Raw genomic sequence first — 23,335 nt, forward strand, 5'->3', positions numbered from 1 at the left:
AAGTGGACATGGTTCCTCAATTTCATCGCAGACAGAGAATATGCAATTTTTTTTACTTCATTTGAGATAGAGAATACAAGCAGGAATAAATCATCAAGGAGCTACAGCCATTGCCTCAAATGTTATGCTTATGCTTGCTGCTTTTAGGAGTGCTTATATTCATGAGTGCATGAAGACTCTAGACTGTTTTTTAATGAAAACAGTTTTTCATAATAATAAAAGTGAAAGCAAAATTTGGATCTATGCTTACTCGCTGGGAAAGAGAGAAAACTGATCGCAGCAGGTCCTCTCTGACAGCTGTACTACTGTGGGATATCTGAATGGTGAAGGCTGCATGAAAGAGAACGATACCTTCAACTCCTCGTGATGCATTAGCTCTTGGTTTTTGGAAGTGGGTGGTTGTTGTATTTTGCCACTGTTGCCTAGTGAAGTAATTTATAATCATGAAAAGTGGGTGTAGAATTCATACCCATGAGAATGATAGTGTATTATAACCACTTTATATTAATTTTGCCCTAGCATACCTGATTTTGTAAGATGTCAGGCAATATGTTCCTCTCTGTTTCTCCTGTATCTTGGGGATCAGTGACAAGACTCAACAACTAAAACATTAGTGTAGGTGATGGTGAAGTCACTTGGCTGAGGTTTATGACTATCTTCTCAGTCCCGGTCCAGTTCCTGAATCCTAGGAATCATGCTACCTCTATTTCTGAAGTGTTTGTAAAGCAGCATTTCTTAGAAACAAAATTTCTAGCTAAGGGCAGAGAACAAGTTCTTAACAAAAAATCTATTTTCAGCATGGAGACTCGGCACCTCTCATGTGCACAGAGAGGCATCATGTGAGAGCACATCTATTCTTGCCAGTCCTTTGCAGCATCACTCATCAACACGTGTTGTGCAAATTTTCATTTTTTCACTCGTAAGTAATGTGCTCCAGCATTACCAGGAGTAGTACTCGATGGAGGGGCTTTTTCAGCCTTACAAGCTGAGCTCCATAGACTCTAGACATAGGGGGCTGGTCAGATCTTTGATGGCTATTGTCCTAGGAATCAGCTGCATGCAGTTATTGCTGGCAGTGGGTAGTCAGTGATTGTTGCTGTGTGTGAGTTCAGGTGTAAATTTTAGGGGAACAGGAGGGGGGCCCCCACCTACTGTCTTCCATTTCCTGCTCTCTCAATGCTAATGTCATTTCCCAGGGCAATTAAGACTTTGAATTTCTTTAACTTCACGTTAAAGTGCTGAAAAGGTGTTGTCATGCTGTACTTTTAACCTGAACAGTACTCAAGCTTTATGTAGGAATAGGAAAAGCCTCTTCCTGTCTAAGGTCCCATTCCGAGAATCTGCCCTATTCTTCTCTGGTTTTTCATCTCTCCATTTTTTCCTCATGGGTTACATAACCAATAGCAGCATCAAAGTGGAAAAATTCAGTCACTACTGAGCTCAAATCCAAACTAAGGCAAAGTAGTGATGACACCTCCCTTCTTGCTCCCAACACCTTCCAGAATGTTTTCCTATCAATTTCTAGGATCATGCCAGAACATCTCCTCCTGCAGATTTCTCTTTCAACAGAGTACGTGTAATCTCTGGGAAACCAGACTGATGTATAAGTGACCAAAAAAGAGAAATTGCCAAATGTTAAACACAAATGCCATGGTATGTAATGGCCCGTCTAGGATTTACTCATTGCTCTGGTGTGAATATGAAATAATTCTAATAATAAACATTCTGGGTAGATACTCAGTGTAAATGGGAACAAAACTCGTCTAATACTTAATTAGTATACGAATATTAAACAGAAGATGTTTTGTTCAGGCAAATTCTGGGAATATAGAAATAAAAAAATATAAAAAATACATGCCAAAGCCAAATAGATTATCTTCCAAGTGTTTGTACCTTTGGTCCTAATGGTCCACGCTGTCCTTGTCTTCCTGCAGAACTCTATAAAAACACAGTGAATTTACTGGTAAATCTGTGTAGCATTTCCTAATAATTTTTGTCAGAAAAAAACCTAATTCACAACCACAACTGTTACAAAAACAATGTTTTTGTAACAGTATCAACAGAGAGTAATAAAATATAAGCATTGTTTTAGGGTGGTTGTTCTGACAAATACTGCCTTGCTCTATGTTATCATGCAAAGATCTAAAGATTTCTTCTTACGAAGACAACTTTGGTGTTGTCACTGAATACTTCACATATTTTTAGAAAATATTAGAAATAAAGTTATTCAATCACATTTGTTGCAATTGCTTACAATTTTTTGAATTTACTTTCTTGGCTAAAATTAACATATGTTACCAGTTTAGAGGTAACCAAGTCTTGCTTGGTTTAAAAGCAGTTTCCCAAAAGGTTTGTTTCAAAAAACATTTGGAAACGCAAATTCCTATCATGTCTTTGTATGGTGACATCAGTTGTAAAGTACAGTTATGACTCTGATGGTAAAATGGACAACAGTTCATTATTGATCACTTTCAAAAGTTGAATGGAAGAAAAAAGGAATTCAGCAAAGTGATTGAGTTGTCTTTATCTGGAATACAAAGGCACTAATAAATGCTAAATAATGCTAAAACACAAACAAAACTTTACACTTATTTGTGGAAGAAAGAGAATAAAAACCCTGGAAATGAGAGCTGAGCCCATAGACAAAATAAATTTGATACTTCTACTTCAAAACATAACAACTATTTTCTGATAAAAGATGAATAAAAATTTCAACAGGTACAAATATAGTGCCAATAAATGTAATTTATTTCCCACACATAGTTATAATAAATGTAATATATTTCCTGGCAGATGCTTCAAGTTGCAACCCTCTTAGAAGCAGATACTCTGTTTTCACCCGAACTCAACTGGGGACTCTGGAGTTCTCATGGGTGTAAGTCACTCATAATGCAGTACCAGTTAGTACATAAAAGCATTTTCATGATTACAACAAAATTCTTATTTACCTTTTTTACTGACTCAAACTTTGCAGACTAATTGAGCAGTGATAGGAAAATTTTTTTCAACTGCAACAAGACATTTTTTGAATATTTATAGCTGAGTCACTTGGAAACAAAGCCTGTTACAAAATCAAAAATGAGAGTAAGGCTGTCATTAAGGCAGGTCAGAATAGGGAATTTTGGCCCTGGTTTTGGACATTAGCTTGTTTCAGCTAACAAATTCAATTCTTATTTTTGCAACTTATTTTGTGCCACTTTTTAGTATCCAGGAAAAGGTATAAAAGGGGTCAAAGGTCTCTAAGCTATTAAACTGAGTCAGCTATAACTTCAGTGACTCATGATTATTAGTACTTTAAACCAACACAGCAGAGAGCTGCTCAAAGTCACTCCTGTCCCCAGTGTTCAGTTAGTTTCTGATGACTCATGGAATCATAGAAATAGGGTTATACAGGGCCTGTGGAGGCCATCTAATCCAATCATCCCCTCAAAGTAGAACTGTCACCAGCTCTAGATCAGATCAGTGTCTCTGTTCAGTAAAGTCTTGATAACTTCCAACAACAGGTCTTCTGCAAATTGTTCCAGTTCTGCACCAACCTCCTAATGAACAGGCTTCTCGTAAGTCTCAGCCTGAACATCTCAAGCTGTGAATTGTGACCACTGTCCCTTGTTGCACCATCTGACACTACAAGGAGCAGTTTGGCTTCACCATATTTGCAGTTGCCCCTCAGAGACTTGTCAGCAGCTCTTGGATCATGCCTTGGTCTCCCTTTTTGCCAGACTAAACTGGAGCTCCTTCAGCCTCTCCTCATTGGCCATGGACTTTAGGTCCCATGTCCTCTGTACAGGTCTCTGCTGGACTGTGTTCTCCACATCCTTCTTGTAGTGACTAGAAGAAAATGGCTTTGGTACTTCAGTGCAGCCTCACTAGCCCTGAGGGAAGGCCTGTAACAATAACATCTCTACATCTGTATCTTTCTGATACATTCCAGTACAGGGTTTGCCTTATTTGCAATGATTGTGCACTGTTGCCTACTGTTCAGTCTGTCATCTATCATAACCCAAGGTCAGCAGCAGCAGCACTTTCTCCAGACTAGGACAACAAGAGCCATCCTTACAAATCTATGCTTTGAAAGTTCAAACATTTCTTTTGGAGTGAGCACGGGGCAGGACATCTGAAAACCAAACTAGAACAGTGCAGACAGTTCTGTAAGGGAAATGCTGGATAATTGCCTGCTTTGGGAAAGGCATCATAGGCTGCAGTTTTGATGATATTGCTAAGAATGAAAGTAAATCCAAATGATCTGTAGGCACTGATGACATTATATTCCCATATTCCCTACTTGATTATTTAAAGTGTCCCATACTAGCAAAAAATGTCCTGAGACACAGTGATGGAGGAAAAAAAGCATCTCTTCTTCTATGACATTTATCCACACTACTGGGAACAATTTTTTAGTTTCAAAGTGGCATGTCAAATTATGCACATTTGATTGTCAAACTACAACATTTCAGTTTCATTTTCATATATGTAATTCATCTTCATATTCAAGAAGGGAATCTATTGGGGTAAAAAAAGAAATAGAGAGCTAGATAATATCATCCCCCTATATCATCCTTTAATAGCTCAAAAATATACCAGAGTAGAATCTAAAAATCATTAGCTAATGAGGTGTCAGAGAAATACTATTCATATTCTTTGGAGGACACAGTTGTTGTAATACCATTCTAGAGCAAGTGAATCCAGTCCAGTGTAGAAAGGAGGACATTTTTGTCTTGAAAAAATTTCTCAACAACCGAACAACAAACTACACTCCCTTCCCCCAGAAAATCCACTTACCTTTGGCCTCTTTGATCCTGGAATTCTGGATTCACTTAACAGGCTACCTGATCCTTCCATGTCCTAATGGAAGAGAAAAAATGCTACAGAATTTAAGAATTTAAAATTTTGTAACTCTGTTTTCTGGAGTCCTGTAAAAACCAGAAACATATATTTTTATCTTTTCTCATTAACCTTTTTTTTGACCAAGGGATGATGTTCTTGAGATAGGCTCCACTAAAATGTGATAAAACCATACTGATCTTCCTTACAGAAACTCTGTTCTTTACTATCTTGCCAATTTGACACCATTTCTCCAGCACTTCAGGCTGCACAGCACCAGGCAGAAGTGAGACAACATCACACTTTTAAGTATGTACTATGTTTAAGCATTCTGTAGCAGTATTTTTCTGTTTAGCATTTACCTACCACCCAGCTACAGAAACACCATAGTAAGGGTTACAGAACTGACTTATGGCCAGAAGAAATTGCAGACAGTTTGGTAAGAGCTGCAATATTTTTTCGCAAATGAAGATCCTTCCTAATTGAATGCTGAACTCCTGCCTAAAATACAGCTTACGGAAATTGAGCAGAAAAAAAATGTTCCATCACAAAATCATACAATTTGTTATGTTGAAAGGGATCTCAGAGGCCATCTAGCCCAACCTTCTATTGAAAGCAGTGTCAACACTAAATTCAAATCAGGTTGTTTAGGGCTTTGTCTCCTCAGGCCTTGGAACTTTCCAGGGATGGAGACTTAAGCCTTCTCCAGACTGAGCAAGCTTGGTTCCCTGGGAATTTCCTTATAAGTCATCTGCTCCAGCACACTGTCCATTGCCATGACCTTCTGTTGAATTCAGAAAGAAGTCTGTGTAGTGGGAGTCTTTGAGAGCAGCATCCATATTTCTGTGGAGATTTTCTAGTAGTTTTAAAGGAAACTACACAGAAAGCAGCAACCTCCCTCCAGCTTTCATTGTTTTTGACATTCCAGATCCATGGCAGAAGCAGGAGCTGCCAGTTGCAAAGCGGCAAAGAAGTAAAGTTGCAGGCTGCCATAATTACCTGTTTCACTCCCAGCACCATCCCTGTCATGCTCCTATCCCTTGTCTTATGCCTAGTCTAGACTTGTCTAGATGTGCTTCAAAACATCTGGATGAACCATGCCAGCAGGAAACTGTTCACTTGCTTCTAGCCACAGTTTTAATTGCAGCTGTGCTGGCTTAATTTTTGCCTTTTTCTGAAAAGAGAAAATCTTAATCTTTCTTTGTTCCACTTCCTTGCTCAGAGCCATACAGCTTTCATTTTCAACATCAGTGCTATGTGTTGAATTCTCTCACTTTCCTTTACATCACTAAAATGGCAGAAAATATGCTACTTTTTGGGTGTGGGATCATTCTGGGATGGTTCTCTAAACTTTAAGTAAATCAAATTTGCTTGCTGAAGAATTGATGGAACGCTGCTTGTTAGTGCATGTGAAAGGCAAGCATGTACCAGGAATGTCTGAGATGGGAAAAGGAACAGGAACAAAGCAGAATCTCCACCTCTTAGTGACCATGAGCCCTTGTATCAATTTGTCATGTTTAGAGGACCCACACTCCTTGCCTACTTAGGTTTATGCTAGTTAGTGACTTGAAATGGCTAGGATTAGCATAAGTGTGATGCACTCTGGAGACGGTGTAAGGGAAAGGGTGGGAGACCAATTAGATGAGCTTAAGCTGCTACTGAAGGACAGCCTAATGCCGAAGTTATGGAAAACGTCAGCTGACCTGACTCCACTGAAAACGAGAGATCTAATTCTTTTGCCCTTTCTGCCAATTCCACAGGAGCAAGAGAAGCAGAAGGAATGCACATCTGGAATCAAGTCCTTCCTTTTGGGGCCAAGGAAGACTTTTCACGTAATTTCACCTGAGACTGAATGTTATTCAGACTTTCATTCTGCTCCACCATCAGCCATCAATGTATCAAATACCAACAGAAAATGTCCTTATATTCTCTTTGTTAAACCAAACACTCACTGCTTAGGGTAAATCACCAATTGTGTTTCTGGGTCCTTTCCCTTGACTGCTCTGTGCCAGTCTGTTTTTCCCTTTAAGAGGGTGCTTGATGCCTGCTTTATATAACACCATCTCTTTTGACATCTGCATGTTTTTAATGGATTTATCAGGCACCTTCTGCAGCTCAAACTGTTCTTTTGGCAAGCGTAAGTGCCAGCAAACCCCATGCCATTTGGTTTTTGCACATAGCTGATCACAGATGCTAACAAGTGCTAACAGGAATGTTTTGCAGAAACAGTCTTACAGCAATAAACAGACTGCCAACCAAAAAGTAGTGTCACCCTAACAAACTGGCAGACCATGGTGATGCCTTAACAGATGGCAGGGGTGGGCATTCAAAAGATCAGCTAGAACTAGCAAGCCTGTTTACAGTAGTATTCCTCATAGTGAAATGACAAATATGCCAGTTTTGCTTGGACTAGATGAAGTTCAAGATAAAGCCAGTTAAGACATTTTTACTGCAGTTAGAGCTGAGATCCTTCTGTGTTTGCATCCATAATTTTATTTATTAATAGAACATTTTTCTTCTATGTAGAACAGCCCATGAAGTCAGAAATGATTAACATGTGTCTCTGTATCTACACTTTACACCATGCCATGCCTAAACTAAACTTGTGGCCTCAAGAGTGACAGCACGGGAAATGTCATAACTTTAGGGGGGCCTGGAGTTCCCTTTTAATGAATACTGTCAGGTCTCTGTGTACATTTTGATTGCTGCTCTGTATTACTTACATAAGAAAAAGTGATAAAGAATTTTCCCTTGAAGTACAGTATTTGAGTATTTTATATTAGCAATGATATAAGCATAAAAAATAGCACGTGAACACTGTTACCACTAAATAGTTCAATGAATATTGCCCAAAGAAGTCAATTACTTCCATGGTCTAAGCATGGCCAATTTTATGGTCAAATGTAAAAGGAACTGTAGGCTATTCCTAGGCAAATTTCAATCTAGAAAAAATTATTCTCCCCGTCATAAATTCATCCTCAAATACTTGTAAAATACACAGGTGATCACATTGTCCCTCCTCTGGAGGAAATATATTCATACCTACAACAAACTCCATAATAGCAAAGTACCTCAAATCCCAAGCTATAGCTTAGTCCTGGCGGTCCAGGAGGTCCAGGGGGTCCAGGAGGGATCCAGGGAGTCCAGATGTGGAGATCCAGGGGGTCCAGGAGGGATCCAGGGAGTCCAGATGTGGAGATCCAGGGGGTCCATGAGGGGTCCAGGGGGTCCAGGAGGCCCAGGAGGTCCTGGTGGTCCAGGTTTCCCAGGAGACCCAAGAGCACCGGCTTCTCCTTTGGGGCCTATTGATCCAGTGACTCCAGTATCACCCTACAATAAAAAGTCAGTCTATTCATATACTAAATGTGCATAATTAGATGCAAGTAAGTAGATCTATAGAATCCCAGAATGGATTGGGTTGGAAAAGACTTTCAAGCTCATCTAGTTTCAATCCCCATGCCATGGGCACGGACAGCTTCCACTAGACCAGGTTGCTCAAAGCCCTGTCCAGCTTGGCCTTGGTCATCATGATCGGTCACCTCTGATCATCATGGTCCTCTCCTGGATTTGCTCCAACAGTCTTTGTCATGCTGGGGGCCCCAGGGCTGGACACAGTACTCCAGGTGTGGTCTCATGAAAGCAGAGTGGAGGAGTATCATCTCTCTCAACCTGTTGGCCAAGCTTCATAAGGAAGTATGTTGGCCAATTGAGAAGCCAAGTTTGTTGACTTCATTAGGTTTCACAACAATAATCTTTTAGGCTTCTCATCCCTTTTTCAGTAATGTCCTGTATCAGAGTGATACTGTCACTCTATAAAGACACTGTCTTTTTGTTACCTTTGGACCAACAGAACCGGGAAGACCTTGATCACCCTGTAAAAGAAAATCAATCCTAAATATTTGCAGTAAGAGCATTAGACAGGCAACAAAAACAAATTTATGATATTTTTCCTTAATAAAAATGCTACAGATTTCTGTGTTATTAATCTGATGTCCTTTACGTGAATGTCCTTTATTTGAAACACCAGATCTCATAGTTAAAAAGAAAACTATTTGTAATTCAGGAGTTTTAATAACATATTAACAGCTCTGGTCTGATATGCTGACAGAATGCAATATTGTATTTTAATTATTGCTGCAGATTTTAAAGGTTCGGAACACACATAGTTAAGCACTGCAGGTCACATCCTCATGCTTCTGAATGCAAATGTCAAAATTCTTATGGGATATAAGAAGTGGAAACTGATCCCACACGTTGTCTAGGGCACCATTCCAAACACAGGATGTGATGAGTAGTATGATTTTAAGGTTCCTCTGCAGCAATCAAGATTTTGCCAAGATTTGCTTTTATACACTTCAATTACATACTGTTTTTTTCTACTTCTAGTTCATTGAATAGACAGAAAGTCACAGCACGTTAATACCTCTTTTCCAAATTGCACTGAATCTAGTGGAATTAATTGTTATATTGGCAAGCTCCTGTCCTTACTCACTCAACAGAAATATTAATTTAGTAAGGTTTGAAAAAAATGAGTAAGCACCAGGAGTAAAATTATAGTTTTCTTCCAAAAGCAACGGCAAAACCCCATGTCAAATGTTGCTCCAAGGAACAAACTGAATCTATTTTCAGTGCATCCTGCAGTTTCTTCCTGTAATCTTCCCTGGATTAATTGGTAACAATGATTAAAATAGATACTGTAATATAGATTAAATCAAGGTTTTCAGAAAAAAATTAGAAGTAGAAATGTAAAAAATTCTATTATGCCAGTGTGCTTGGGATTGTATTGAGCAGATGCAAATATGTAGTACTTAATTTCTGATTGAACTCAGGCTTTTGAAATCACAACTCAGAAACTTCAGCCTTCAGAGACAAAAATAAATCAATATTCCGGCCATTTAAGTCTTGCTTTTTCATTTCTCTTACAGTATGTGAGCTTACAATGTACACTTGGGAATCTATTTTCAAGTTCTTGTGCATAAAGTGTCTTGTAGAAGCTCACTAGAGGATGAAATTGTCCTGTAGTCTTTGTCTCTGTTTTCTCCACATCCTTCTTGAAGTGGGGTGAAAAATATCGATTCAGTACTTAAAATGCAAACTTTGTAGCCTTCCATACTGGGTTTGCATGGTAAAATCTTGGTAATGGGCAGGCTACAGGCATGGCTTCTGTGAGAAGCTGCCAGAAGCGTTCCCTATGTCTGACAGAGCCAACGCCAACCAGCTCTAGGACAGACCAATCAGCGGCCAAGGCTGAGCCAATCAGTGATGGTGGAAGTACTTCTGGAATAACAGAGTTAAAGAGGGAAAAGAATTACTGCACAGGAGCAAATGCAGCCAGATTAGAGAGGAGTGAGAATACGCAAGAGGAACAGCCCTGCAGACATGAAGATCAGTGCAGAAGGAGGGGGAGGAGGTGCTCCAGGGGTTGGAACAGAGATTCCCCTGAAGCCCATGGTGAAGACAATGGTGAGACAGGCTGTGCCCCTGCAGCCCATGGAGGTCCACAGTGGAGCAGAGATCCACCGGCAGCCTGTGGAGGAGCCCTACACTGAAGCAGGTGGATGTGCCTGAAGGGGGCTATGACCCCCTTCAGGAAGGAAGGGAAGCCCACACTGGAAGCAGACTCCTGTCAGGACCTGTGATGCCATGTGGGACCCATGCTGGAGCAGTCTGTTCCTGAAGGACTGTGAGTGGAAGGGACCTGTGCTGGAGCAGTTCATGAAGAACTGTGGCCTGTGGGAAGGAATCCTGTTAGAGAAGTTTGTGGAGGACTGTCTCTCATGGGAGGGACACCATCCTAGATCAGGGGAAGACTGTAAGGAGTCCTCCCTCCTGAGGAGGAAGCAGTGACAGAGCCAACATGTGATGAACTGACCGCAATCCCCATTCCCCATCCCCCTCCACTGGCTGGGGTGGAGGAGGTAGAGAGATTGGGAGTGAAGTTAAAGCTGGGAAGAAGAGAGAGGTTGAGGGAAGATGTTTTTAAGATATGGTTTTATTTCCGTTATCTGATTCTGATCTTTTGATTGGCAATACATTAGATTAATTTCCCCACACTGAGTCTGTTTTGCCTGTGACATTAATTTCTGGTTGATCTCCCTGTCCTAATCTCAACACATGAGCCTTTCATCACATTCTCTCTGTCCATCTGGGCAGGGAAGTCATAGAGTGGCTTTGGTGGGTCCCTGGTGTCCAGCCAAAGTCAACCATTCCTTTGTCTCCTGTTTGCCACATTAAATGGTTTGAGCTCCTTCAGACTCTCCTCACCTGTCACATAATGTGCTGTCAGTCTGTGCCAGGCTGGATTAGCTGGAGTTCTCTTTTTCCCCCTACAGACTCACCTGTCTGAGCCCAGTCATGAAGGGCTTTTTAGTGCAAATCACAACAGAGTAGTTTGTATTGCATTTTGAATATTGCATGCTGCAGAAAATGAGACAGTATCCAATAGGAAATTCTGGATTTTTGAAAATGCCTGTTGAGATGTGTTCTAATAAGCCATTAGCCACTGGATTCTAATAAAAAATATTGAAATCAGCTGCTAATGTGTTGCAGGGACAACTATTTATGATTTTTGCAGCCTAGAATTGACAAAGATTTTCCACTGAAGTAGGAGCAAGACAGACATTTAACTTACCTTTTCTCCCTTCCACCCTGGTGGGCCAACCACTCCATCACGACCAGGAGGACCTTGAGGACCCTGTGGATGATAGTGAATCTAAGGCAGGTGCCATTCGAGAGCCCAGTTTCTAGCACATGTATTTAAGTATTTTGGACCAACTGATGATACAGCATTATCAAAGACTAACGTGTAGCACCAGGTAGTACCTTGCACCATTAAGTTTTAACACTTTTATTTCTTCTCTTTTGAGATTTTGGCTTTGCATCAAAACAGTATTTAGATTCATTTTAATAGAAAATTATATCAAACAATCATAAAATAGTAAACAAAAATAAAACCCAGCATGATGTGGATATAACGTTAGCATGCAAAATAATGGTGCTATTCAAGAAGGTTTTGACAACACTACAAAAGATGCAATGAGGTTGAAATCCCCAGGCATCTCAGTTATCCACACTTTTGGCAATCTCAGTGCTAGATGAGACCCAGTTGCGAAAACCTTGATATTGACAAAATCCGAATGTGGCCAGGTAATCAAAGAATCATTAAAAGCAGTTGTGATACAGAGGGCATGGTGTCAAACAGGAGGCTTCTGTGTTGTCACTTCAAACAGAGAAGCCAGTAGGGTGACAGAGGTCTTGATTCACACAACTCTAGTGATACCCCAGCACGGGAACAATGAGGCAGGGTCTCACCTCTCCATGCAGGGGAGTGCTTGGTTTATTAAGACTCACTTTATCAAGTGTCCCTAGGTTGCTGAGCCTGCAGGTGCATTCCTATACTTTTAAGAAAAGTACTCCTAAGAATTCTTCCTGCAGAAAAAAAGGTGCTGCCACTTTGCTTTGGCTGATGGTGCTCAGATTGTTCATGACACCCCACTTTAATTTTGCCTTGAAAAATGTATATTAAATTCTCCACCCAATCTCCTGTGCTGTATCCATGACTTAGCATGCTTTTGAGTGAGTAGGCAGGCTGGGAAAAACTGTCTTCGTAAGGTCAATGAATCAATCAGTACAGGTATTGATGTCCAGCCCACAGTAACTACACATGCAAGAAAGGTAACAGTTACATGCTATTTTGCATGGCCTATATTTTACAGGTGTGTATTCGGGCCTCTGGGGATCTTTTATACATTTATTTATTCATTTGTTTTTGGGAAGGATGTAAATGGTTGCAGAAGCAGACAGAAAACATTGTTCTCCTCTGATGTTTTCAGAATCATCACAAAGGTTCACATTTCCCTGCTTTTGCCCTTTGGATTCACTGTATGTCACAGAGTAACTAATAGATTACTTTTAATATTAAAAAGATCAGAAATATTTTCAGTATGTTTCAAACATTTTCATATTGTATTTTGGCATAATTACATAAACAGAAGAAGATTAGAAGAGAGGTTGGTCTAACAACAATAATTGTTCTAAAGTTTACTGGCTACTTCCCCTATGCTGCTCAGGAATTTTAAATTTCGTTGTGCTAAAATTGCTTATTACCTCTAGAGCTTTGGGATAGTTTCTCTTTTTAGCCAGCAGGCAACACTGGGAGATTTGTTATTCTCATCAGAGTATATTAATGCATTTGTGAGCTACCTCAAATGAAAAAATTACGATAGAAACTATCCTTATACAATGCCATGAGGCAATTTAACTTCATGTAGCATTTAGAAAATGTGTAATCAGGTCAATATCACATCAGTATCAGATGCAATGTGAAGCTCAAACATTTCCAAGGCATGTTTCTTAAGAGAAGAGATGTTACATCACAAAGTCCTTGATTTAGCAAGGACTTAAGCCTGTCTGCAACTTCAAGTAATTGGCTAGTCTTCTGAAATTAGAATTCACAGCCGAAGACCCTTAATAACAAAAATATTTCAACGTGTTACTAAATGAGGATTCCCATCCAAAAATTTCTACTGGGAATAGATTTCACTTCATTTACCCAGAGACTGTGCAAATGTATGCATATCTTTGTAGAGCAGGATGACAGCTTCTTAGGTCATCTGAAATTGTGGGAATAGGTGGGTCTGTACTGTTAATAGCTGGAGTTTTCCTTCAGCAGCCTGAAGACTTGTCCTAGTCTGATTCTTCTGAAAACATACTTCAGTAGTCTGTTTAACATTTAACTTTTACTTTTTCAATTGATATGTCTCCCAGGAATTATCCTGGAAGTGGACAACAATTATTTCTGTTCCATCAGAGAATTGGGTGGCTACAAGTAATTAATGCCATGGCCTGTGAAATCCTAGATTACACAAGAGGGATTACATTAATATTTAAAATAAAAGATTAGTCAATACATATTTCTCCATTTTCTTTGAATTCATTTTTACATTATTATTTTATGGTAAATTTTAGCAATATATCCTAGGCCATTCTAGTTACTTTATCTTCTAAAGACATATAAACAGCCATAGTCAGGAAAGTTGAAAGCATATTTTGAATTGCAAAGACACTATTATAGAGCACCTTTTAATCTAATACAGCACCTTTTAATCTAATACTGCACTGTCAAATGCAGCAAATAAAGCATTAGGGTAACTGACTATTTTACAAGACTTGTCAATGGACTTTCTTAAAATTACAGTTGTAATCCTCAATACAATTAGATCTGTCTTGGATTCAAAAGGAAAAAAAAACAACCGTTGGGAGCTTAACAGTTTAATGACATCTGGTCAGCATTTCAGACTATTTTTTTAATTTAGAATGTCATCAGTTGGTGCAGAGAATAATGGATTTCACCAGCTTCCTATGCACGTGCTTCTTGAATCCCATATTAAAGATTTTCAGGTGCTTAATTTCTCTCTGCACAAAGGATGCTGTTTTCCACCTTGATGGCCAAACACTTCTTAGATATTGTATTAACTCCCAACTTAGTTATCCTCAAAAAAAACCATGCCAAGGCAGCTGAGATGTAATGAGATCTCCTTTTTAACATCTGTCACCAACACATTTCTTTAATATATGCTAATTACACCTTGTCAGATACAGTAATGGTGACCTACTTTGAAGGTAGTGTGAGTACAACTGCTACTGGCAGATGGTTGATAGGGAATAAGGGAACCATATTACTAAATATACAGAATCACAGATTATTCTGAGTTGGGACCCACAAGGATCATCAGGTCCAACTCTTAAGTGAACAGCCAGGGATTAAATGTGTAACCTTGGCATTATTAGCACCATGCTCTACCTAACTGAGCTAACCTATTAGTTCCAGAGAGGATTCTCAGAGCTGATCAATGCTAAAAAATTGGTTTTCTTCACTGAAAAAAACACTTTACTGAGGATTTATTAACAAATAGGTAACACTCAAATCTTAGCAACTTTTTTACAATAGAACTATATTTCACATGTCCACGGGAATAAGTGCTTCTACCTAGCTAAAGAAAAGGGAGTTCCTGAAAGAGGAAAATTCAATTGACTCTACAAATTCCCTGCAGCTTATGCAGTGTTGGTAAAAGGATTCTTACTTTTTACTTATTCTGGTCCAGATTACCAGTATCCATCTGCCAAATGTACATCTTGCTGAGAAGTAATGTGCTTTGGATAACAAGACTTTTTTTTTTGTGCAAAATTTGAATAAAATCCAACCCCTTAAATTAAAAATATTCTGCAATTTTTTAAAGAATTACATAGACTGTCAGCCTTAGAACTTAGTGTTGCAGGACAGAAACAACATCATGTATGGGTACTCACTTCAGGGCCTGGTTCCCCAGAAGCTCCATCTTCCCCTGGTGACCCAGGAGGTCCTACACCTGAATCAGGTGCTGGCTTTCCTGGAAGAACAGGCAGTCCTGGAGGGCCTGGTGGCCCAGGAAGACCCTGGATAAATCAGCAGCACTGTTAGAAATTACCCTAACCAGGTTCATTTGTATATACACGGAACAGGAAAAAGCTCACACATGATGTTCAGGTACATAAAACTCTCAGTTTGGGTTTCCACCACACTTTTTCTTCATTAAGAACCAATTTCAGTTTCCCATATACACTCCTTTCGTAGGGTCACACTGATCTCCTATTGCAAATATGGGTGCCGAAAGAAATGAGGCTGCACACCACACAGAATTTGATTTTGCGATTTGTCCACTGATCTTTTACAGCATTCCCCTTTTATTCATATTCTCTTGTAAACAGTACCTAGTGTTTGTCTTTTAGTTAATGGAAATTCCCAGGATCATCCTAAACTGGTGTTTTGACCCTCCCTCCGCATCATATTTGACTGTATTCAGCCACGGGAAAAACATGCAGAGCATGAAGCCCATAAAGTGGTGTTCTCTTTGAGAACACAGAACTCTCTTTATCAAAAACACCAGTCAAGGTCAAAACGCTCCTTTTTGATCCTAATTAACTGAATGCAGGTGCTGCTGACTTAACTTGTTCCCGCACCTCCCTCACCCTTGTTCTCTGAATTGTGTCACTTCATGGCATGCATCAGCAAGTAGGAAATTGAAAACCAAAAAAATTTGTATCAGCTCTCTGCAGCCCAGTAAAGACCTTAGACATATCCTGAGGATCGATCGAAAGTTAAGAGACTTAACCATAATGAAACCAAGGGATCACTGTACAGAGGGAAGTGGTTAGTTTTTTCTCAACTACCATTTCAAAGGGTTTCTCCATGATGTTTTTGGAGCACTAAGAATCTCTACTCATGGTCAAGGGCTTAGTGCTGTAAAAATGGCCTCTACTCTGAAGATCTATCCTGCATAGACATGAGCAGATGTAATTAAATTGAATCAAATGAATGAAATGTTATTTTAGGAGAAATAGTGCGTTTGCATCGTGCAATTCTATCCTTGTTGCTGCTTGCATTAGCAGGCAAACACGTAAAGTTGAAATTTTGGGCCATGTCACTGAAAGTCAAAAAATCTTTAATTCTGACTTAAGGTCATCTAAGGGATTCTGTTAGGAAGAGGGTCATCTTGGACTTTCAGTACAGTTAACAGAACTTTCCAAGCGCTCACCTGTCTCATTACCTACATAGGGCATCTAAAGAACCTCCTAAATCAGGCGTGATAACTAACTTTCAGCTTTTGGCAATTGCGTTCTGAAGAGCCTTGAGCAAAACAAGAAAGGCAAAAAAAGAAACAGAAGTCTTGAGGCAGAAACCAGTCTGAGAGAATGAAAAATATCACTAGCTGTGTTGCAAAGGAAAGGCCTCAGTATGCTATAGCATTCTGGATTTCATTGGAAACACGACGAACTCAGAAAGCTGCAGTATTACTGATGTTCAGTTTGTCAGGAAGCTGCACTGTAAAGCCTTTCATACAGACACACTCATTTTTTTAGAACAGGTACTCCAAATTCAAAAAAGCAAAGGATAGTATTATCTTCCAGTGACTAAAGGGGGCTTACAAGAGAGCAGGAGAGGGACTATTTACAAGGGCATGTACTGATAGGACAAGGCGGGGATGGCTTCAAACTGACAGAGAGTATGTTTAGATTAGATATTAGGAAGAAATTTTTTACTGTGAGGGGGGTGAGGCACTGGAACAGGTTGCCCAGAGAAGCTGTGAATGTCCGATCCCTGGCAGTGTTCAAGACCAGGTTGGATGGGGTTTTTAGCAACCTGGTCTAGTGGAAGGTATCCCTGCCCATGGGAGAGGGGTTGGAACAAGATGACATTTAATATCCCAATCCAGTCCAAGTCTTTCTACGATTCTATGGATCTATGATTGCCACCTCTGTCCTCTTTACTGTCTTCTCAGAATCAGATTAAAAGCATTTTCTCATTTTTAAAAGTCCTCTTGTTATTTCTTTGTTGTCCTCCTCCTTCTTTCTCATACTTCTTCCCCACTCACATACATTAAGGCCTTTTCAGATCTTGAAATGAAACCCTACAAATCCTTTCTGGATGCTGTAAATTAAGCATGTACAAAATTTACATTTTGAAATTGACCTTCTATGATCTGGAGGAGTAAAATAAAACTCTTTACTATGTTAATGAGAAATATCAACATATACTTACAATCAAAATCTCAGTGTCTCTGTCATTATCTCCAGAACCTGATTCTTCGGGTTCCAGTCTATTCTGAAATAAGAAGAATTCAATTTTAAAATATTGCTTCTAAAGGTGACAAATGAAAATATCACTTGACAATTACTGGAAATACAGCTATAGTCAATATCCTTGCAGCAATCTGCCGCTGGTGAAATAAATTATAATACAACAAACACATTTCAGTCACATTTCTGGTGTTTCATACCATCTTATTTTGCAGACACTGAGCACTATATTTACCTGCAGATGCTCTATGAGCACAGTGACAACCATCCTGCAGGACACACATGCTATATGACTAAATGAACTGAAGATGAAGCAATATCTCAGACAAATTTTAACTTCAGAGAGATACCTGTCAAGATTAAAAATATCCCAAAACACATACCTAACAAATAACCACTGTTTCCTAGAATGTGCCTATTGGTTAAAAAGCCAGATTCTAAGATTCTCACAACTGGAATCAAAAGAGGCATTTTATAAGGAAAAATTAATATACTGAAGCTTTTTCTAACGTATTTTGTTAAAAAAACACTTTAGTGTTTAGTTCTTGATGAGTTTCATAGCTGTGTATGTTTTGCAAACTAAAAACCAAAGCACAGAGAGAACTACTACCTGAATCTGTTATTGTAGTACAAAAGCTAATGTTTCAAGAGTCTGGGAGTTAAGGATGCACTGAGACTTCCTCCACTTCACTCCAGAATTAAAGGCCTTGAAACTTGGTATCACAGAGAACAAGAAAGTTAAGGTGGTGCAGGACCTGGTGTTCACTGCTACATTTATACAAGTGGCCTTTGACTGCGTAAAGCTGTTGGATTGGAGCACCTTGTGCTAGGGATCTGTTGCTGCCTTGCTAGTCTCTTGAAGTCAGAGAATGCTGGGTGTTTATGTAGCTTACAGTATGCACACACCTTAATCAGGCATTTATTAGCACTTCTGCATGACTGTTTTAGAAAACATTATCTATGGTAGTCAGGCTACTTTCCCAGTGAAAACCTATTTAGTTCTGGATTCCTCTGTGGCAAGCTGAGCTCATTGACAGAGATCCTCAAATACTCACTAATCCTCTGGAAGGAGCAGATGGTCCTGCTGGTCCTGGTAGTCCGGGGGGTCCTGGCAATCCCTCACCAGGATCACCCTGAAACGGGAATTAAGATAAACCAGCAAGGATTTAACCATATAAATACTATAAGCATTAGCTACAATCTGTGTGGATTTCCAGTCACAAGAAACAACAAAAGCAACTGCTTAGATACTATGAGCAGGGTTGAACTTTGTTCATTTCTAAGACAAGCTCTCAAGAAACATGATCTTTGCATTGGCAAAGAAAGAAAGATCTCTTCCTTTTTTTAGCTTCTGCAAAGAATTTGCAAACGTACAAGCAGCATTGACAGCATTAGACAGTGTATATATCTTGCCAGAATAAAGTTTTACTGTGGAACTTGCATTTTTAGGATACAAATAAATACATGTGTGGTCACACCACAGATCTGTAATGCTTTTTCCAATACCACCACATCATGATTTTTTTCCTATATATTGATCTTTATCTAGTGTCAACACAATGAAACACACTGTTCAGATATGTGTCATTTTCTTTTATAATTAGTACCATCTCTTCTACTTTGGCTTTCTTACATCACCTCTGACATTTTGCTGAGGTTAGTTTGAACTGCTTCAGCTTAAGATGTTTGTGAATTTTAATAATTTTTCTGCCTAAGTCCAGTATTTTTCACTGAAGTAAAGAGGTGAGGTTCTGCCTCTACTGATCTATCCTTTACCCTCTAACCTGCCAGTTTACTATCTGAGATTATGAGCATTTTAATTGTGTTTTTAAATTCACATATTCAGTTACACAGCAGGAAACACTGACTTTTACCTGCCTCTTGGTCACTTGCTCTTTATTAATTAGAGAATTAATTAGATAAATGTATTCATTCAGTTCTTTGTTCCCTGTGGCTTTGTCAAATGGTTCCTATAGTGATACTTCAGTCATGTCCACAGAGAATGTGTTTAATTCATTTGGGGCTATTTTTACTGTCTGCCATTGTGTTATTTTACAGATGCTCTTCATTAATTTTAACATATACTTTGCTTTTCCAGTGATTATTACATTAGCTTCTGTCAGTGTTTGGTGTTTATTTTCATGCAATTTCTTCCACTTTGTGTGTGGAAGACAAAAAACCCACAGCTCTCACATTTGGATCACAGTCATTGTTTTGGAAGCCTAACCGCAGCCATTCCCTCCATAAGGAGCATCTCATGGATGTATCTCTGTGCAGAACATGGACCATAGTGGAAAAGTGACAACCAGCTGCCCACTCTCCACTGATATCTAGCACCCCATTCATTCCCAGTTTTCTATTTTCAGTGAGAAGAACCAGAAATTTCCTCAAATTTCAATATTATTATGCTGAAAAAAAATGCCGATTCTCTTTGAAGAGCATAACTGGTTTGAATTTTTGTGTGTGCACAGATAATTCTTTAAGCTTTGCTCCCCCTGTGAACACAGCCAGTCCTAGGAAATCACACTGATTGGGATAATGAAATGATTTTCTGAACAACTAATAACTTAAAAATTATTCACATATGTAAAAGAGGATCAGATCAGTGTCTTCTTCGTTGTCTTGCTTTCTACTGCAGGAATTGGGTCTGTTTAAAGCATTGCCTCAGAGCTCAAATCAGTCCAACAGTTTAATTCGCTAGGCAGCCTCATCTCCTCGGACGGTAAGATTTTTGAAGAGATAGACAACAGGTTAGCAAAGGCGTATAGTGCTTTCGGAAAGCTTCATAAAAGAGTTTGGCAAAATAAACACCTGAAGAAAAGCACCAAGATCAGTGTTTACAGAGCCATTGTACTGTCTACTCTCTTATATGGATCTGAACCATGGGTCATCTACCGCCACCACCTGCGTCTCCTAGAATGCTTCCATCAACGCTGCCTCCGTACAATCCTAAACATCCACTGGTCAGATTTTGTGACCAATACATCTGTTCTAGAACAGGCAGCAGTTACGAGTTTTGAGGCCATGTTGCTGAGAATTCAGCTGTGATGGGCAGGGCACGTCTCCAGGAGGAAGGACCACTGCCTCCCTAAGATCTTGCTCTTTGGTGAACTTGCCACCGGCTGCTACATGAGAGGAGCCCCGAAGAGAAGATACGAGGACTCCCTGAAACAACATCTCAGCCTTGGCCATATTGATCACCATAACTGGTCTACTCTGGCCTCCAATCAGGAGGCCTGGAGACACACCATCTATAACGCTGCTGATGCCTTTGAGAAAGCACGCAGGATCACTCTTGAGGAGAAAAGACAATGCAGAAAGAATCATGTCTTGCAAAATATACCACCTAAGGAGTCTTTCCGCTGTGCCTTTTGCAACCAGACGCGTCTATCTCGTATTGTTCTCTTTAGCCACCAGTGCGCTTGTAACAAACGTGGGTAGAGCCCTCCCCAAATCTTCGTTCGCGAAGCCTAGCCATGATGATGATGATGATGATGATGATGAAAGCATTGCCAAGAAAAAGCTCTGCATATGAAGCTGTCAGTTTTCCTTAGTGCTTTTGAACCTATTGTTAGGATTTTTAGTGCCCATTTGTTAACTTATTTTCACAATGTCTCTTTGAAGTGTCCCTTGAAAATATTATTCCAAATTTTAAAATGAAAATCTAAGCTTAAGATGTCCTTACTAAAATAGTCATAAAAGTAATCAGGAAGAGATTACTGGAGTTTTTTCCTTCCCAATATAGCTTTAGCTCTCCAGAGCTAAGCTGCTTCTCCTGTTGGTGAAATACTCTCCTTCTGATGGCTATTCTAATCAATAAACTAAGGCTGGGGACCAGTCTTTGGCCCTGAGGTCAGGTAGAACAGACTGGATGGGCTCACAGTACTGAGCTGGCCCTGGGCCTCCTTTTAGCTGTGTATGTTCAAAGCTAGTATTTTGAGTATGGGGTTTTTGTTCACTTTTCATGAAATAACATGACAACTGCATTGCAATCCATCAGCATGAGTATTTCCAAGTAAAAACTCTACTGGATGGCACTGGGAGAGCACAGAGCCAGCCTATGCGCAGCCTCATCTTGCAGCATAGTGGGAACAGTTAACAGCTAATGTTACCCTCGAGGCATTGTCCGAGAGAGGTCTATTTGACATGGGCCAAAACATTGTCAGGGACCATGCTCACAAGTCCCAAATATCAGCAAATCAGTCAGTTCCTTGCCCTGTTTCATTTGGCAGCGTAGCTGTAGCACTTGTTGCTGAAGATCAGAATGATCAGAATGATCACCTCACAGCAGCTGCGGTTGTAGCAGCTGCAAAATAAAGCTGCATTTGCAAATTTTCACTTAGCTTATAAATAGAAGAAATGTAAACAACCATAATCTTGACATCTTTCCCATTTGCTTTTTTTTCTACTAAAAGCTGTTTGACTAATTTTACAGTTTCCTAACATTAATTATTTATGTCAGTACCGAGCACCCTGGAAATTACTCTGGTCACAAGAAGGATCAAAGCAGATTTGCCCGAAACATAAGAAGCTAATTATTGAATGACATTTAGGCCATTATTTTTCCACAGTGTGACTGGCAAACACTATAGGGGAAATTGACCCTTTGCTAGAGGGATTATAGTAGTTCCACAGCACAGAAGAGTGAAAAGAGGCTCCTTGCAAGTGTCCATAGAGAGGGACGACACTATCTGCAATGCGGGTGTATCAGGAAAGAGTAATGTAGAGAATTAGCCAAATGGGGTGAATAGTAATAGAGAATAATGGACTACAGGCACCTGTAGTTCTGGACTACACCCAGAGATTCTACTGCTCAAGGGCTTCATCAAAAGTCACGGAAAGGCTGACAAGTGTGTAGATATGTTGTGAAGCATTGACCAATATTCCAGACACAACATGTCTAGGAACAGTGCCAGCTCAAACGAAAGCATGAATTCCTGCCACCAATGGGACTACGCAAGATGATACCTTTCCTCTCAGAAGCTGCTGTACCACAGGTTATCAAGCCTAGGGGGAGGCATAATAGTGCATATGCACTGTTCCAGTGGTGGCTCTCCAAAAGCAGAATAGCCATTGCTTCACTCTGCCATGCAGCCCACTCATGCAAGGGCTGACAGGCTCTTGAGTCCATGTACTTTCTGGGGCAAAACTAGTCTGACTGTCAAATCTACAGAGCAATGCTGTTCTCTGGATACTCATCATCATCATGGCCAGGCTTCGCGAACGAAGATTTAGGAAGGCTCTATCCACATTTGTTGCAAGCATGCTGGTGGCTAATGAGGCCAATATAAGATAGACATATCCGATTACAAAAGGCACAGCAGAAAGACTCCTTAGATGGTATATTCTGCAAGACATGGTTCTTTCTGTGTTGTCTTTTCTCCTCGAGAGTGATCCTGCGTGCGTTCTCAAAGGAAGCAGCAGCGTTATAGATGGTGCGTCTCCAGGCCTCCCGATTTGAGGCCAGAGTAGACCAGTTATGATGACCAATATGGTCAAGGCTGAGATGTTGTCTCTGGATACAGTGTTGCCCAAAATGGGCAACTACTGTGATCTTAATTTCTAACATACATTGGTCATCACTCAAGACCCTGTTAACTCCTTTATTGCAGGATATTTCTATTTGAACTATAATGTGCCTTTGAGAATACCAAGATATACGTGTGATTAATTACCAATACTACATATGGAATAGTTATTATTAGTAAAACCTAGAAACTGTGTATTACTATTCTCAGTGCTGATTGTGCGATTTATCTTAGAAGCACTGAGTTGGCTGGTAAGTGCTGCAGATAATTCATCTCTGTTGGAAAATGACTGTATTGTTCTGGTAAACAGATGAAAGGGATTATTAATTTGGCACTTGGAGTAACTGTCTGTATACCAATTTTGTGTACAA

At 39.8% G+C, this 23,335-nt stretch overlaps 1 protein-coding gene across 4 annotated transcripts in view; it reads right to left on the minus strand.

Moving 5' to 3' along the window:
- Nucleotides 1-23,335, minus strand: part of LOC108501550 (collagen alpha-1(XV) chain-like) — a 126,214-nt gene that overhangs the window by 43,845 nt on the left and 59,034 nt on the right. For all 4 annotated transcript variants that reach the window (XM_017823569.1, XM_017823558.1, XM_017823587.1 and 1 more), the window contains 9 exons: nucleotides 18,492-18,569; nucleotides 17,399-17,461; nucleotides 15,130-15,255; nucleotides 11,453-11,515; nucleotides 8,658-8,693; nucleotides 8,059-8,151; nucleotides 7,893-7,952; nucleotides 4,780-4,842; nucleotides 1,894-1,938 (listed from right to left, as the gene is read on the minus strand). In XM_017823569.1, coding sequence (XP_017679058.1) covers nucleotides 1,894-1,938; nucleotides 4,780-4,842; nucleotides 7,893-7,952; nucleotides 8,059-8,151; nucleotides 8,658-8,693; nucleotides 11,453-11,515; nucleotides 15,130-15,255; nucleotides 17,399-17,461; nucleotides 18,492-18,569 — 627 coding nt within the window. The remainder of the gene's footprint in view (nucleotides 1-1,893; nucleotides 1,939-4,779; nucleotides 4,843-7,892; nucleotides 7,953-8,058; nucleotides 8,152-8,657; nucleotides 8,694-11,452; nucleotides 11,516-15,129; nucleotides 15,256-17,398; nucleotides 17,462-18,491; nucleotides 18,570-23,335) is intronic.

Source organism: Lepidothrix coronata, unplaced genomic scaffold, assembly GCF_001604755.1.
Source record: "Lepidothrix coronata isolate B3197 unplaced genomic scaffold, Lepidothrix_coronata-1.0 Scaffold3, whole genome shotgun sequence".
NCBI lineage: Eukaryota > Metazoa > Chordata > Aves > Passeriformes > Pipridae > Lepidothrix > Lepidothrix coronata.